General features: G+C 47.7%; 3 protein-coding genes across 3 annotated transcripts; 2 read left to right on the top strand and 1 right to left on the bottom strand.

The window, feature by feature from the left end:
* The first annotated feature begins 401 nt into the window (after positions 1-401).
* Positions 402-2,314, top strand: ndufb11 (NADH:ubiquinone oxidoreductase subunit B11). Its single transcript, XM_030119849.1, is given in 5 exon segments — positions 402-671; positions 1,198-1,259; positions 1,261-1,326; positions 2,140-2,168; positions 2,171-2,314. Coding segments are annotated over 5 exon segments (507 nt in total). The 5' UTR covers positions 402-416; the 3' UTR covers positions 2,266-2,314.
* A 5,079-nt stretch (positions 2,315-7,393) lies between these two features.
* On the top strand, positions 7,394-10,480 carry tpk2 (thiamin pyrophosphokinase 2). The gene is made up of 8 exons (XM_030119842.1): positions 7,394-7,556; positions 8,408-8,649; positions 9,072-9,135; positions 9,212-9,342; positions 9,448-9,566; positions 9,721-9,853; positions 9,958-10,054; positions 10,127-10,480. The coding sequence occupies exons 1-8, from the start codon at positions 7,493-7,495 to the stop codon at positions 10,171-10,173; spliced, it is 897 nt and encodes a 298-aa protein (XP_029975702.1). The 5' UTR covers positions 7,394-7,492; the 3' UTR covers positions 10,174-10,480.
* A 330-nt stretch (positions 10,481-10,810) lies between these two features.
* LOC115408884 (rho-related GTP-binding protein RhoA-C-like) lies at positions 10,811-14,618 on the bottom strand. The gene is given in 6 exon segments (XM_030119848.1): positions 10,811-11,957; positions 12,049-12,146; positions 12,149-12,178; positions 12,251-12,371; positions 12,481-12,636; positions 14,546-14,618. Coding segments are annotated over 5 exon segments (579 nt in total). The 5' UTR covers positions 14,546-14,618; the 3' UTR covers positions 10,811-11,783.
* Positions 14,619-16,109: the final 1,491 nt, after the last annotated feature.

Here is a 16,109-nt window from a genome sequence, read left to right as displayed (position 1 = left end):
CTGGAAACTAAATGAAATGAAATGACCAAAAAAAAAGGAAAGCGCACAAGGTTTGCTGAGGAATTACTGAGTCATTTTTAAAATACTGAGGGTCACTTTGAGTTTGGCTAATTTAGCTGTCATTTTGAAAGTCAGCTTTACGAGCAAATAATGGTGTTATGTGAATATTTTCAATATGGGAGCAAAACCCCACAATCACGTTCTTAAAGGATTTAATATTCAGATGCAGATTCTTTCAGTGGTGATCTCTGAAGAGAACAAACAGGTCTGGGATCACAGGAAGGGAGGCCTGACTGACAAACTGAACCTATACAGGACCTTCCGGGACCTTCCGGGACCTTCCAGGACCTTCCAGGACCTTCCAGGACCTTCCGGGACCTTCCAGGACCTTCCTCGTGCTAACAGCAGGTGGCGGTATGCTGACAAAGAAGAGAAGAGAAGAGAGAGGAGAAGTTGTTTCCGGTTCCGGGACAACAGTCTCCTTCGCAGATAAAAATGTTGTCCCTCTGTCCAGACTGGCCGGTCTGTCCCGGCTCGGTTCTGTCCCCCGGTTGCTCTCCAGCCAGCAGCTCCGGTTCGTGAGCCAGTCCAAACCGGCCGGAAGCACCGCGGTGACCGAACTGCACCGACCGGGCAATGAGGGACACGGAGAGGTCAGCCCGTACCTGAAGGTGAGACACGCAGGGAGACAGATGGGGGACAGACGGACAGACACCTGTCGCTGAGACGCGCTGAGAGACGGATGGGGGCGGGGACAGAGACACGGTTCAGGACAGCACTGCCAGTACAGCATTCAGCTCGTGAGCTGTCCACGCCACTGTCCTCATGCGGTATACAGTCACCATTTGATGCAAGAGCTAATAATTAAAACAGAAAAATAGTAAAGGCCGTCTTTCTCAGTCTCGTAATGTTTTTTGTTTGTTTTTTTGAAAAATTCCTAAATGGAAGATTGTCCTGATATTAGGTGTGTTGTTTACCTGTGGTGGACAGCTGAGTGTTACCTGTGGTGGACAGGTGTGTTGTTTACCAGTGGTGGACAGGGTGTTGTTTACCAGTGGTGGACAGGTGTGTTGTTTACCTGTGGTGGACAGGTGAGTGTTTACCTGTGGTGGACAGTGTGTGTTTACCTGTGGTGGACAGGTGTGTTGGTGTTTTCTGAGGCGTCTCCTCCTGAATCCTGTCCCTCTGTCTGCTCAGAATCCAGATTACCATGGCTTCTCCAGCGACCCGGTGGAGGACACCCTGAACATGAGGGTGGGTCTTCCTCGGCATCTCTGTGGCTCTCGTCATCGGAGGAACCTTCATCCATTACCTGCCGGATCTCAGGTGAGTTCCCAGCTCTTCACTGCTCACTGCGCCGTTCTAATCCTCACTAAGGTAATGCTTCAGACATGAGTGAGTCAAACGGTGGCCTGCAAGAAAAACAGAGGAACACCCTAAACGGAGCGGAACTTGGTGGAACAGAACCAGAGCAGAACCCAGACACACTGGAGTGGTACCGGTCCCAGTGAGCAGAACCAGAGAGGACCAGACGTTTTGGGAGTAGCCCTGGTCTCAGTTCTTTGTAACTGACTGAAACAAATGGAAATTGTTGTTGTGGCCCTTCTTTGGACTGTGTACTGGACCAGTTCTGGATGGTGGACGGTTGTGGACTTCAGGTGTGCAGGTTCTAGACCTCAGGCCACCGGTTCGATCCCTCTGCTCTGAAGTCCCACCACAGTAGCTCCACAGCTCCACTGCAGCAGCTCCACAATCCCACCACAGCTCCAACTGAGGCGGTTAGCATTGGAGGTAGCCTCAGGGTTAGCATCAGGCTAACATCAGAATGAAGGGTTAGCCTTGGGGTTAGCGTCAGGCTAACGTCAGGATGAAGGGTTAGCCTTGGGGTTAGCGTCAGGCTAACGTCAGGATGAAGGGTTAGCCTTGGGGTTAGCGTCAAGCTAATGTCAGGATGAAGGGTTAGCCTTGGGGTTAGCGTCAGGCTAACGTCAGGATGAAGGGTTAGCTTCAGGCTAACGTCAGGATGAAGGGTTAGCTTCAGGCTAACGTCAGGATGAAGGGTTAGCTTCAGGCTAACATCAGGATTACTGGTTAGCGGAAGCGGACATCAGTGTGACTGGAGTGTGAATGTGTTTGCAGGATGCGGCAGTGGGCCCGGAGGGAGGCCGAGGACTCATCGTACAGAGAGAGAGAGAAGGTCTCCCTTTGATAAGCGAGAACTACTACGACACAGAAAAGATCGTGCTGCCCTCGTCTGGAGAGTAACCTCTGCTTTATTGTATTTCACTCGAACAGAATAAATGCTGTAATTATTCCTGTGTGTGTGTGTGTGTGTATGTCAGAGCTTATTAAAGACTGTTAAATGTCGCAGCTTGTTTGTGATTCGAGCAGCATTCTGAAACCTGCAGCAACTGTACACAACTCGTCTGAAAGGCCAGAGGTCGACGGGCTGCAGCCAAGTTGTTGTTGGCTCCGTCGATCTGGAGCGATCATGGACAGGCCGGGGCGAAGTTCTGGAGGACCTGAGATGCCCAGTCGACAGATCCCCTCCTCAGCCTCGCTGGTCGTGTCCAGCAGAAGGGACAGGATCATACAGTGGGACCAACTTGGCTACAGGACTTGCCGGAAGGTGCCGCAATGCGAGGACCAACCGCCTTCAGGGCTCCACTCCAGGCTTCTGTGGGGACGGGGGACGGGGGACGGGGTCTCCTTTAGCCTCTGTCACTCCCGTGACAACCAGAAGGCAGTGGAGCACAGCAGCTGCTTTAGGTTCATATTTAAAGCTTCAGGAGTGAAAGGGTGGTAAAAACAACTGTGGGACATGTTTTGAGACACGTGGTTGGCCTGTGCACATGCGCACATGGAGAACATGCTGACTGCACACAACAACATTCTGCAGACATGAAGGACCATGCCAAATGTGCACCATAGGGAGCATGAAAACTGCTTACTGAAAGAACACAGACAGAAAACAAGTAGAGCGTTTTGCTGCACACACGGAGAACATGCAGACCGAATAAATGGGTGGCATGCAGTCAGTGCACATGGAGAACAGGCAGTATGTATAGACACCAAAATAAAGGAAGAAAGGGGAAAAACATACATAAAGGAAATTTCTATACTTATAGTTTATAAATGGGAAAAAGCCAAGGGTTCTCATGAACATTACAGTCCTCCAGCAGGTTGCACAGCTCCGTTCACATTTCCTCTTCTTTTATTTCAGAGATGAAAATACTGACAAAGTTATTTATGAAAAACATAAAAATTAGGTTTTATTTTCCAGAATTTTTTTTTATGGATAAAAATTTACATGAATAACAATAGTGTTAAAAGCAATTTGATGTATCTTAAAGGGATACTTCAACATTTTGGCAAATTGGCCCATTTAGCACAATTCCTCAGTCATTTGAAAAGCATACTTACTTTTTTTGTGAGGGCGAGCTGTTGTTTATTCAGAGGTGAGTCGGGAAAGATTTTCGGGACGGACACAATGGAAGTGGATGATATTTTTGGTTCCCCTCGTCAAACTCATCAAATACACAATCCAACAACCCCAAAACACGTTAAGTATGCTGTTCGAAATGACTAGGAATTGGGCTAAATGGGCCATTTTGCCAACATGTCGAAGTATCCCTTTATCTTTCACAGGTGAGCCAGTCTTTTGAAAGACTAGAGAAATCGTTACATTTAGGAGATAACCAGTAAATCAAATCTTCCTGGAAGGCATGGCAAAAAAATACGTTCATAAATAATGTTCTGTTATTTCAATGTGTGTTTCACAAAAGGAAGAATACTATGTTCTACTGCAAAGCGGAGTTTTAAGAACTCAGCAGAGGGACACATTTCATTCCCAGTTTTGAAACGAACTTGTCTTGCCTTTGGTGAAAAGGAAATTTAAAAAAATTGGATCTCAGCTTCACAACTTCTTCTTTAGAGAAAAACCGTAGGATTGAATTTCTACTTGAGATAGACGTATATAATTCTTTCACAGAGGCTTATCTGATTGAAATACGGTAGTCAGTTTTGGACTTGTGATATTGTGACTGTTCAGGAGGAGTAAGGGAAAAACGGGTTTATATTACTTTGTAATAGATTATAAGGACATCCTGATTACAGACCGCAGGATTGCATTAGCAGTACTGTTATATTGAGATCTACTAGTAAATTGAATTTTGAACAAAAAGCCTTAAAATGCCTCAAGGCTCCATCTTAGGCCCATTCTGTTTATCTTGTACTTACTGCCCTTCGGAGATATTATAAATAAATATAATATCTCCTTCCACTGCTATGCGGACGACGTCCAGCTGTACCTCCCCTTTAAGGCCGACGACCCTGCTGCTCTCCAGCCTCTGCTTGACTGCATGTCAGACATCAAGGCATGGAAGACCGCCCCCCCCAGCTCTTTACTCCAACGCCCTGGGTCCTCTTGCCATGAAGTCCAAGCCAGCGGTCAGGAATCTGGGTGTGGTCTTCGACAGTTCCTTCAAGTTCGAGCAGCAGATCAGCGCAGTCATCAGAAGAAGTTTTCTCAACCTGAGGACCTGGCCAACATTAAAACTTACCTTCCCCAGGCAGGGTTGGAGCAGGCCGTGCACGCCCTTTGTCACCTCTCACTTGGACGAATGCAATAGTCTGTACACCGGCATTGATAAAACCCAACTCCACCGCCTGCAGCTCGTCCAGAACTCCGCCGCTCGACTCCTCACCTCCACCAAAAACCACGCTCATATCACCCCGGTTTCTCGCCTCCCTTCACTGGCTCCCCATCCGCTACCGCACCTGATTTCAAAATCCTTTTAACAGCTTTTTAAATCACTTCACCACCTTGCCCCTCCCCACCTGGCCGATCTTCTCCGCCCCCTCCAATTCTTCCAGAGCGTTACGGTCGGCTGACCAACGCCTTCTCACCGTTCCCAGGACCAGGTTAAAAACCAGGGGGGACAGAGCCTTTTCTGTGGCGGCCCCGAGGCTGGGGAACCCCCCCCCCCCCCCACATCCGTGCAGCCGAGTCTGTGGGAATTTTTAAATCGCTGCTGAAGACCCTCCTCTTTGCCTTGGCCTTCAGCTAGGTCTTACCTTGTGTTCGAGCTTGAGATGTGTATTAATGTTTGTGTCCTAATTTTTTTGTTTTTTTTTTCTTTTGTCTCTTCTCCTGTTATGATTTTTATTCTCTGCTCTTGTGTGAAGCACTTTGGCACGGCTATGCCGTTTGTAAATGTGCTATATAAATAAACTTTGACTTGACTTGACTTCTCTGACCAAGCTTTGAAGAGAAGTGATTTGTTTTTCTACAGAACAGCTGCAGTTCCACGCAGGGGTCTTGTGGGACTTTAATTCTGCTTGTAAATCATTTCCCAATACCAATACCAATATGCCTGTCTATGAAAGGCTGATGGTTTGATGGAGAGTCACTTCTGAGGAGCAGATTATTGCCTCCTAACTTCATGAAAATTTGTTTTGGGGTGTGAAACCAAGACTGCTTCATTTCTTCAAAATGATCTTAGCCAGTTAAATTAATCGTGACATTAATACAACCTATTGATGGCTTTCAGACCTCATAACCTTTAATCATATTTCCTTTCCTGATGTAGTGTTTTCCTTTTCCAAATATGGTTAAAATTAGCTTGGTTTACAGATTTTATTGCATTTTTGGAAATTGACATAGAACAGCCATCCAGCTGTTCAGACATCGTAACAGCTGGATCGCTGGATAGCTCAGTGGTAGAGGACACTGACTTTGGTTCAGCTGACCGCGGTTCAAATCCTGGTCAGGGCAACTGGAAATCCAGTTGTTCAAGTCCTTTAACACAGATATGTCCACACCTTGGAATGAGCAAGTGAAATGAAAGAGAACAGCTCAAAAACCACCCAGGTCAGCAAGTACTGCGTCACTTGCAGAACCACTGATGAGAAACTGTCTGGAAGAAGACATTTATGGAGAACAGGGTTAATGGAATGCTACTATAACAGTATTGTGGAGAAATGAACAGTATGTGGGAGAAATGTTTACTTTGAAATCACGTAATGTGTGTTTGCATGTAATGCCATACGCTCTAACGCATGTAATTACGCCGTATCGCGCATGTAATCACGCTGTAACACGCATGTAATTATGCTGTAATGCGCAACATGCATGTAATTATGCCGTATTGCACATGTAATTACGCTGTAATACACATGTAAATGCGCCTATCATTCATGTAATTACGCCTATCACGCATGTGATTATGCTGTAACACGCAACACTCACGTAATTACAGTGTATCTTGCATGTAACTACGTCGTATCGCTCATGTGATTACGCTGTAATACGCATGTAATTACACCTCTATTCACCACAGGTACATTTAGCTGAACTGAAGTGTGTGTTGTGACACAGACCAAAAACCTCCCAGTTCAGCAGCTTATTGTGATTAGATTCCCTTTAAAGCATCTTTTCATGGTTAATGTTCATAAAGCAGATGTGCAGCTCTGCTTTAGTCAGATAATACTATCCACATAACAAAGGTGGTGACACAGACGGTGTGGGTGTCGTCAATAATACGCAAGAAATGAATCACAACAAAGCAAACCTTTGAATAAACTGGAAATCACTGTGTAATAAGTAACTTTCATAATGTGTTCCATCCCTGAGACTGACTGAGGACGCTATTATTATTTGATAGTCTTTATTTGGCCTGTTCTCCCTGCCCTTCCCTCTCTTCTTCAGCTCCTCTCAGCAGTCTCCATGTTTTGCATGCTGTGTTGTAAAGTGTTTTCTTGTCCGTCACATCTGCTGATGGTTCTGGCCGTCCTGCTGAGGGATCTCTCCTCTGCTGCTCACACTGAGCTTCCTCCCAATTTTCCCGGTTGAGAGTCTTCTTGGAGTTTTTCCTCAGTGGCTGTGAGCGTATACAGCAGAGGATGTTACTTATGTAAATCAGTTCTAGACAATGATTTGTAAAATGGGCTTTACAAATAAAATTGCCTGTCCTTGCCTCACGTTTAGAGATTGGCTTGATGGCTTTTTCAATATATGATGTTTAAATGATCATTTCTCAGTGTGATAATAGGAAATATGAATCTTTCTAAAATATACTAATATCTAAAATATCTAAAAATATCTAAAATATACTAATGTCTAAAATGACCTATCTATATATGTAACACACACACACACACACAGATAGAGAGAGAGAGAGAGAGAGAGGAGGAGAGAGAGAGGAGAGAGGAGAGAGAGAGAGAGGAGAGAGAGAGAGAGATCTATATATATATATACATTTTTTTTCTGTCAGTATATCATTTTCCTAAACTTTAAACAGGACTGACGCCCTGACAAAATTTGTCCAGGTCGACTTGCCGTAGTTCACTGTCTCGCCGGAAATCGGATCGTGATCAAGCGGGCGCATGCGCAGAAGCGCCCGGAACGAACCGGGTTCGTGCACGGATCGGGTATCGGGTACTGACAGTGACAGTCGTCTCCGGGCAGAACCGGGTCCGCGGCGGGGCCGAGATGAGCGCGTGGTCGGAGAAGGTGGTGCAGCTGCTCCGCAGGATGAACAGCTTCTGCTCGGCAGGTCTGTTCCGAGAGGAGCGGCTGTTCTGCTGCTGTTCAGCGGCTGTTCTGCTGCTGTTCTGCTGCTGTTCTGCGGCTGTTCTGCAGCCTCCACAGCTCCTCTGAACACGAGTGTCAGCTGAAACATCCGTTTGTAATTTCCCAGTTAAAAGTGAAGTATCGGTACAGCACTTCCTGTACAGATCAAACGCCGCACACACTGGTTTCCAGGTTGGAAAGATTAAATAAATGGACCCATCTCTATATACATGTTGAAGATGGAGAAAGTGAAATAATATATGGCAAAACCCTGCAAGAGTTAAAAAGCCATGTTTGGAAGGAGAGTCTCATGTTAACGGAGGGAATGTCCAGGGGCTGAGGCCCACATCTGTCCAATAAGACAGTCATTCAGGGAAGGAGACATTTCAGAGGTAACACGTCACTTTGTGTTGAAAGGCTTTGAAAAAGTCCTCACTACTTGCTAATATTTGCTGAATTACTCTCAAAGTAAAACCAGTCTCTCAGAAGTAGCATAAAATGATGTTCACGCCTGTTTTGATGCTGCAGCTGACAGGCAGTCCTGGTCTTGCAGCCGTGGTCTAGGCTGGTCTCGCAGTAAATCCCTGAGTCCCCTGTGCCCAAGACCGAGTAAAAGTGTGGTAGAGACCGAGCCCAGACTGAGACCGGTCTCAATACTACAAACCGAGTGACAAACATAAAACTGTGGTTCTCCTGTTTTCCTCCTGATCAGTGCTGAAGGATTTCTGGGAATGATGTGATTTTATTTCTGAAGGGGAAACGTGAAACGTGAGGGATTTTGTGATGTAGCATGAAGCAGAAACCCCCCTGACCCCTGACCCCTGACCCCTGCAGGCTCCAGCCGGGACCGCTGCTTCCGCTTCGAGGTGGGCGGGGCTCAGGTGGGCTGGGTTCCCCCTCACGTGGCCCCGGTCCTGGCCCGCTACCCGGATGTGTTCCTGCCGCCACAGGGAGCCGTGGTGTCGCTGTGCCCCCGCCTGGACACCCCCAAGACCCGGTCCGAGGCCGTGGACGGCGTCCTGCAGGACCTGAGGCAGCAGGACGGCTTCACCTGTCTGAGAGGATGGAGGGACGAGGTACGCCTCCAGTCACCGCTGGCCTGCTCTCTCTGTCCAGATGTGCTCAGGTCCAGTCAGGTTCTGCTCCTCCGGTCCAGATGTGGACTCCTCACTCTGACTCATTCAGCTCCAGGAGAACCGGAGGTCCAGAGTAGAACTCACGTGTTCATGAGATTCTTTAGCAAACGTTTCATACTGGAAACTCTAAATCAAACCACAGCTGGACTTAGAACCTTGGAACAGAACCCGGTTCTGGTGCTTCCCACAGCTTCCCGTGGTGTTCTTCATGCTGTGTTCTTGTGATGTTCCTGTGGTGTTCTTCACGATGTTCTTCCTGTGGTGTTCTTCACGATGTTCTTCCTGTGGTGTTCTTCACGATGTTCTTCCTGTGGTGTTCTTCACGATGTTCTTCCTGTGGTGTTCTTCACGTGGCGTTCCAGCGGTACAGCGTGATGCCGCAGTTCTCCGACGTTCCTCTGATGTGGATGGAGCGAGCTGCTACCAGTAAGCCGCCGTCCTCAGGTCCGTCACGGCGTACCGTTCTCGCCGCGGTGAGCTGACGGTGCTGCTGACGCCACAGGTCTGTTCGGGGTGAAGCGCTACGGGGTCCACGTCAACGGCTACACCCTGGGTGATGGAGGCGTGGTCAACATGTGGCTGGCTCGCCGCGCCGTCACCAAGCAGACTTACCCTGGACTGCTGGACAACGTGGTGAGGACAGGCTGCACACGCCGACACCGTCACCTCCACCTCCACCCTGACCACCTCCGCCATCACCCAGCCGGTCAGCTCTCTGATTGGCTGTTGTCTGTTCAGGCCGCAGGAGGTCTGGCTGCCGAGGTCGGTATCAGACACACTCTGGTCAAAGAATGTCTGGAGGAGGCGTGTATCCCAGCAGCCATTGCAGCACGGGCTCGTGCTGTTTCCACGGTGAGGTGAGTTTTCATCAGCTGGCCTCCTGAAACACAATCAACAACGACGACGCTCTACGGCGGTTCTGTTTCAGGGCTTCCTCCTCCTCAGATGCTGCTCTGCTCCAGGATCAGCTCGTCTGAAGCAGCTTCTCATGTCTCCTCTGATGCTCTCCAGCTACACCTACGATGACGAGGAGGGCGTGTTCCCAGAGAGCCAGTTCGTCTTCGATTTGGAGCTTCCTGGGGACTTCCGGCCCACAGTGGGTGATGGGGAGGTGCAGGAGTTCTACCTCCTGCCCATCGACCAGGTGATCAAGAGAACACCTGGAGAACATTCCTCCACCCTGCTGTTCTACAGAAACACTCCTGAGGGCTTTCAGGGTGCGCGGTGACGAGTGTGACGGTGTTTCAGGTGAAAGAGCTGCTGGCCACTGACGACTTCAAACCCAACTCCGCCATGGTGGTTCTGGATTTCCTCATCAGACACTCCTTCATTGATCCCGACACAGGTCCGTGATGGTCCACAGGACACGCCAGGTTCCAGGTAGAAGTCCCAGCTTAAGAGGGCCTTTCCTTTTCAGAGCCGTGCTACCAGCAGTTTGTGGCAGGACTCCACCAGACGTTATAGGGCGAGGCGGAGACGCCGGCCACGCCCACAGCAGACCCGCAGGAGGACCGGGGTCCGTCCCTCGGGGCTCCTGCTGTCATTCATGAGGCCGAACAGAGACCGTCAGCTGACAGGCTTCAGCCCCACTTCCTGTAGCTCGGCGTCTCACTGAGAGGTGGAGTTGGAGAAGGAACGGTGGAGCTGACCGAATGAAGCAGAGGAAAACAGCAGTGATGGATTCAGGGAGTGGTTTGAGCTCTGAGCTCACTGGGAATGTCGGCTGCTCTCAGCCAAATGTCCCGTTTCAGATGTTCAATAAATGCTTCCCACCCTCTGGTATTCATAGAGCTTTCCTTTCATTTCAGGGTTCCTATTTCCTGAAAACACTTTTTACATAGTTTAATGTAAAAAAACAGTTAATGTGTTTTAAAAAGAATTACATTTTCCAAAAACCAAAGAACAGAGACCCTGGGACTGGATGGGGGCCAGATGGGGCACAGCTGGGGTTCTCTGGCCAGTCAGGCAAAGAGAAGCTACAGGTGAGTCCTGAAGTGAACATGGTGTTTGTCGGCACCTTCGACAAACAATGCAGAGTTTCCTGAACGAAGGAAGAGAAACTGTCCAGGTCTGACACAAAAAAGTGAGACTGAGCAGACACTCATTCACTGCTCACTTTATTCCTTTAGAATACACTGAAAAGACACTATGAGCATACAAATGCATATAAAAGATTTCTTTTACAAAACCATTCTCCCAGAGGAGCTTGTATTTCACAATTTGACATCGTTTGCATCTGAAGTGATCACTGAGTGTGCAAAAAGTCCTTTAAAACACGCAGGAAGAGAAAGCAGTAAAACAGGAACGAGAGAGAAGCTAAAGGTTCAAATCAAATCAGGAAATAAGACGTTTCCATCAGTACGACGCACCAGGGGTCCGATTCACAAAGCCGGCTGAGTCGGCAGCTCAGAGACGGCAGTCATCCTCTACTAGAAGTCCTTTGTTGACTCATTACTATGTGACTGCAGAGGACTACAGCTAAACCGACGCTCTGACCCGAGCAGCGAGACGCTGCTCTATAAGAACACGTTCCAACTCGCCGTCTCAGCACATTAAGACGTCAGATTCTGGGCTAAACAGCCGCTTCCCCGTTGCCATGGCGACTCGTAGAATCAGGGCTCAATCGATGCCGTCTTTTTATACTTGTGGCCAATGTGCTTTGATTCTGGGGGAAACGCCTGCGAGCTGAACAACCTAACTCCAACCAGCTGATCTGGAACCGAGTGGATCAACTCCGAGACACTCGGCGTTCGTTCAACCAGCTCTGTGAAACAGACCCCAGCCACCAACAGCCACCGTGTGTGTGTGTGTGTGTGTGTGTGTGTGCAAACAGGAACCATGGAGGAGATTCATTGACCCCAGTCAGATAAGACACTTCATGAAAGCAGTGGTCCGACAGTAAAGAGTGTGTGAGCAGGTCCAGGCCGAGGGCGGCTCCCAGCAGGCTCTCTGCAGGGACTGACGGAGGAAACGAGGACTGACGGAGGAGACAGTGTGTCCAGCTGGAGCAGCTCCGGAGCTCCTGGGAGCAGTGTCTGCGTCGGCCCCGCCCCCGCCCCGCCCCGCCCGGCGCTCTACAGCAGGGAGCAGCCGTTCTTCTTGCCTCGTTTCTTGGCCTGCAGCGCCGCCCTGGTGGCCATCTCAAACACCTCCCGCACGCCGTCCTTGGTCTTGGCCGAGCACTCCAGGTAGCCGAAGGCGTTGATCCGGTGCGCCATGTCCCGCCCCTCTTCGGACTTCACCGGGTCCTGATTGGAAGAAACCACCAGCTGAGTCGGTTGAAGCGATCCGGGTCACCGTCGGTTTGAATCCCTCTGCCGATATGAAACCGCCGCCCACCTGTTTCATCTTGGCGAGCTCTCGCCGCGTGTGCTCGTCGTTCCGCAGGTCCTTCTTGTTCCCCACCAGGATGATGGGCACGTTGGGGCAGAAGTGTTGACTTCTGGGGTCCACTTCTCTGGAATATTCTCTGCAGACACAACAGGGAGCCGCTTTAACCACTGAGCAGGGCAGACGCGGCGGCCGCAGGACCGAAACCCACCCAAGCTGTCGGGGCTGTCGACGGAGAAGCACATGAGGATGACGTCCGTGTCCGGGTAGGACAGGGGCCGCAGACGGTCGTAGTCCTCCTGGCCGGCGGTGTCCCACAGGGCCAGCTCCACCTGAACATCGTCAAATCCATGCGGCATCGTGTTAAACTCAACAGCGCAAAGCTCAAACAGAGACGGCTGATGTGGAAAGCATTCTGTTCGGGCTCAGATGTGTTTGTACCTGTTTTCCATCCACCTCGATGTCTGCCACGTAGTTCTCGAACACTGTGGGCACGTAGACCTCGGGGAACTGGTCCTTGCTGAACACGATGAGGAGACAGGTCTTTCCACAGGCTCCGTCACCAACGATCACCAGCTTCTTTCTGATGGCCGCCATCTGGAAGAGCGCACGGCAGACACAGGACTGAACCGGGCTGATCTGGGCCCGTCTGGACAGAGAACTGGATTGTGGGAACTAGAGGTGTCCCCGGGGGGGGGGGGGGGGGGGGGGGGGGGGGGGGGGATGCTGCAGAGCGTGCCTCCACGGGGAGTCGGAGCAGCGCAGCACAGTGCAGAGCGGTGCTCACACAGCACACGGAGCGTCGGGGCGCCTGTACCCACAGCCGGCCCTGATTGCACTAATAATAAAAAAACAAAAAAAAAAACAGCGCAGGCAGGTAAAACAACACTTATTTTTTTCCTACACACTGAAACACAGACTGGAACAAAGTGTCGGTAACTCTAAACATCAAACAAATGAAGTATAGTTCAAATGACCAGAACCAAACCCACTTCTAACAAACGGGCTACAGCATGTCATTTATTTGTATCTATAATCTCTGCAGATAAGATCACATTTTTTGGCTAAACAGTTTCTCACATTATCTGCTCAAATTAAATGAAATAGGCTTAATTGCACTGTGTCGGTCCGTTTCGCAGCGCAACATCCATGCAAAAACAAACACTAAATTAAATAGAATTAGCCTTTTAGATAAATAAAAATAATAATATAATAATAACCTAAAATATTACAATTAAAAGAAATAAAAGTCAGCATTAAAAATGAGAATTGAGTAACAGAACCGTCTTTTAATAGCCCAATTATCTGGCTACTGACCCGTTTAATGTGGAAAGCCATGTTGTTGTGAAGTGATATGAAAGGACACAATTTGCATTTGACTTTTCTTGGATCATCTTTGACTTGGTCTGAAGTTCTGTTTTTTTCCGACATTGTAAGACTTTTAAAGTTCAGCCAAATCACCACCGAGATGCTGCTCTGTGACGGAGCTCTGCGCAAAATGGGATTGTGCCACTCACCATGGTGGTTGATTCACAGACACTAAATAGATAGAATATTGAATAAAACTACAAGTTAAGTAAATTTTTCCACAGTATATTTGATAGGCTAACATATATATCAAATAGGCTTTATATCATGTTTATTTGGGGAAAAAAAACCAAGCAATTCTATGTAGAATCAGTCATTCAGCACCCCCATACAGCTGGAATGGAATGGTCCTCGTTTAATAATCACATTTTTTCGATGCTTCGACTGCGTGATTGGCAGTCGAATCAGGCCCCTTCGAACGAATCGTCGACTATCTGAGGACACCCCTAGTGGGAACATCCAGGACTGGTTTAAATGTGGTTTTACAACAGATACACTATTTCTCTTGCATGCCGACTCTCGTGGGATTGTATCAGAGCCAGTGCTAAAGGCCACCATAACCTCTGGGGTGGAATTGTGGGGGAACTGGGATTGATGTCAGGTCTGCCTGGTGGGCGGGACTTGGTGCAGAGGGACTCATCTGATTGGGCAGACATGTCATCAAGTGAAAACATGTCTTTTCATGTGTGACGATACATGATGTGTTTCAGAGGACTGGGATCAGTGTCTGAATCGTTTCAGGTTCAAACCCGATGTCGTGAACCAGCAATCATCCCACACCCTAAAAATCAGGCTGTCCCGTCCATAAAGATTCATCCGTGAGGCCTGTTTTGGGCCGTGAACCGCATGTTGAACACTCTCGGATTAAAACTTTCAGACGTGAGGCCGCATCATGAAGCCACTGTGACATCCTGCTGATTGTAACTCCCTTAAATCAACAGCAAACCTCAACAGAGCTACATGCTAAATGCTAACTAGCCGCAGATTCCATTCCATCTGGTGAAGCTAACGCCGAGCGTGCTAACTTTTCTCGGTGTTTCGGGACAGCTGGTCTCTGGAAACTCACATAAAACTCGATTCTAGCATAGAAACACGGATAAAGCGAATAGAAAGTGTCGCCAGCAGAAGATTTCTTTACCTTTTGAGTGAAAACAGTCGCTTTACCTCAGTCTTCCTGTCGGACCGATCAGTTCCGCCCCCGGAAGCCCCGCCCACAGTGAATACTTTCAGCCAATAGAAAGCGATGACGTTATGAGTGATTTGTGACTTGTCCAATCAATCTGAAGTATTCATTACTAAGTCATTGCCAGTGTTCCCGAGCTGTGACACTGGGACACCAGAGATCATCACCACTGAGGACACGACTGTCCTCTGTCTCTCTGAATATAGGAGCGATCAAAGCAGCTTTACTTAAAATTAACTACAAAATGAACCTCTGAATTAACCACAGCGGACTGGAGTGCTTTACAAAAGAAAAAAAATATAGTGTAAAAGTGCACAAGTTGTAAAATAGATATTACAATGAAAGCAAAGCACAGTTAAAAAAAGAAAGGTTGGGTCCGCCTTTGGTTCTGCATACAACACACTAAATAAGTGATCTCATTCTCTGTTTCTGATCAATGTCTTTTATTTGGATGTCCTTCTGTGTCCTCCAGTGTTTGTTTAACTAATATGCATTCCAAAAAATAATTAAGGTCTGCTCCAGGAAAATCATCTTCTTCACCAACCTGTGAGTCCATCAGCTGCAGCTGTAGCTGTCGTCTGGATTTTGTGATTTTCATTCAAAAGTATTTCATCTGTTTGAGTATAAATCCTATTTTCACGTTTTATCTCAGTTTGCAGTCTTTTCAAATCATAACTATGTTTTCAATGCAGCACATTTTTCTTTGAATATATTGTAAAGTATAGATTTTATGTTCATTTTCATTAATGGAATAAGTCTTTAATCAATAGTTTAAGTTTCAAATATTCAGTTTCCATAAAGACTGCAGGTGAGTCTTATTTAATCATAATAGTTAATTTCTATCTTACATTCCTACATTCAGTTTATCATGCTGTCAGTTGTTCCACTGACTCAAATTCAACATTCCACACACTTTGTTGATGGAAAGGAATGTGTTGAAGTGCTCTCTACTAGATTTTTTTTTCTTCTTTAACTGATCTTGCTCGTCTTCATAGCTGGAGGTGTTTACCAGTCTCCTCGTGTAAATATGTAAGCTTTTATTTTCTTCTTGGTGTCTTTTTTTTTTTTTTTTTTTTTTGCCTTCATCTAAAGGTCTTCATGTTCATTGTTTGTTCATTTCTGGGGAAAAAATACTAAACTAATGACAAAAAGGTGAAAGATGTGAAATTAAAAGCTTAATTGTATCTAAATTTTCACTTCCTGATGAAGAAACATAAATAAATATTCAAGTCCTTTTCATACTCTTACTGAAGACATTTTCTGGATGGCTGCTCGACGTCAATGTGAGTAAAACAATGCTAAAACAACAGAACTTGTATCTGAGATAAATCTTTAGACGCTGGACCCACCAGAGGAACAGAAAAGCTGAGCTCTGAGGAATGAAAACAATGTCCTGCGCGGCTCAGTCACGTCGCCATTGGTCAGTGCGGGTCACGTGGTTCGCCGCTGCGCCAATGAGTAGCGAACCGCTCGTTTATTGGCTGGTTCAAAGTCTGGTCTGTTCAAATGCTGGAGCGCG

This window comes from Salarias fasciatus, chromosome 20, assembly GCF_902148845.1.
Source record: "Salarias fasciatus chromosome 20, fSalaFa1.1, whole genome shotgun sequence".
Taxonomy (NCBI): Eukaryota; Metazoa; Chordata; class Actinopteri; order Blenniiformes; family Blenniidae; genus Salarias; species Salarias fasciatus.
This window is presented reverse-complemented; position numbering and strand designations above follow the sequence as displayed.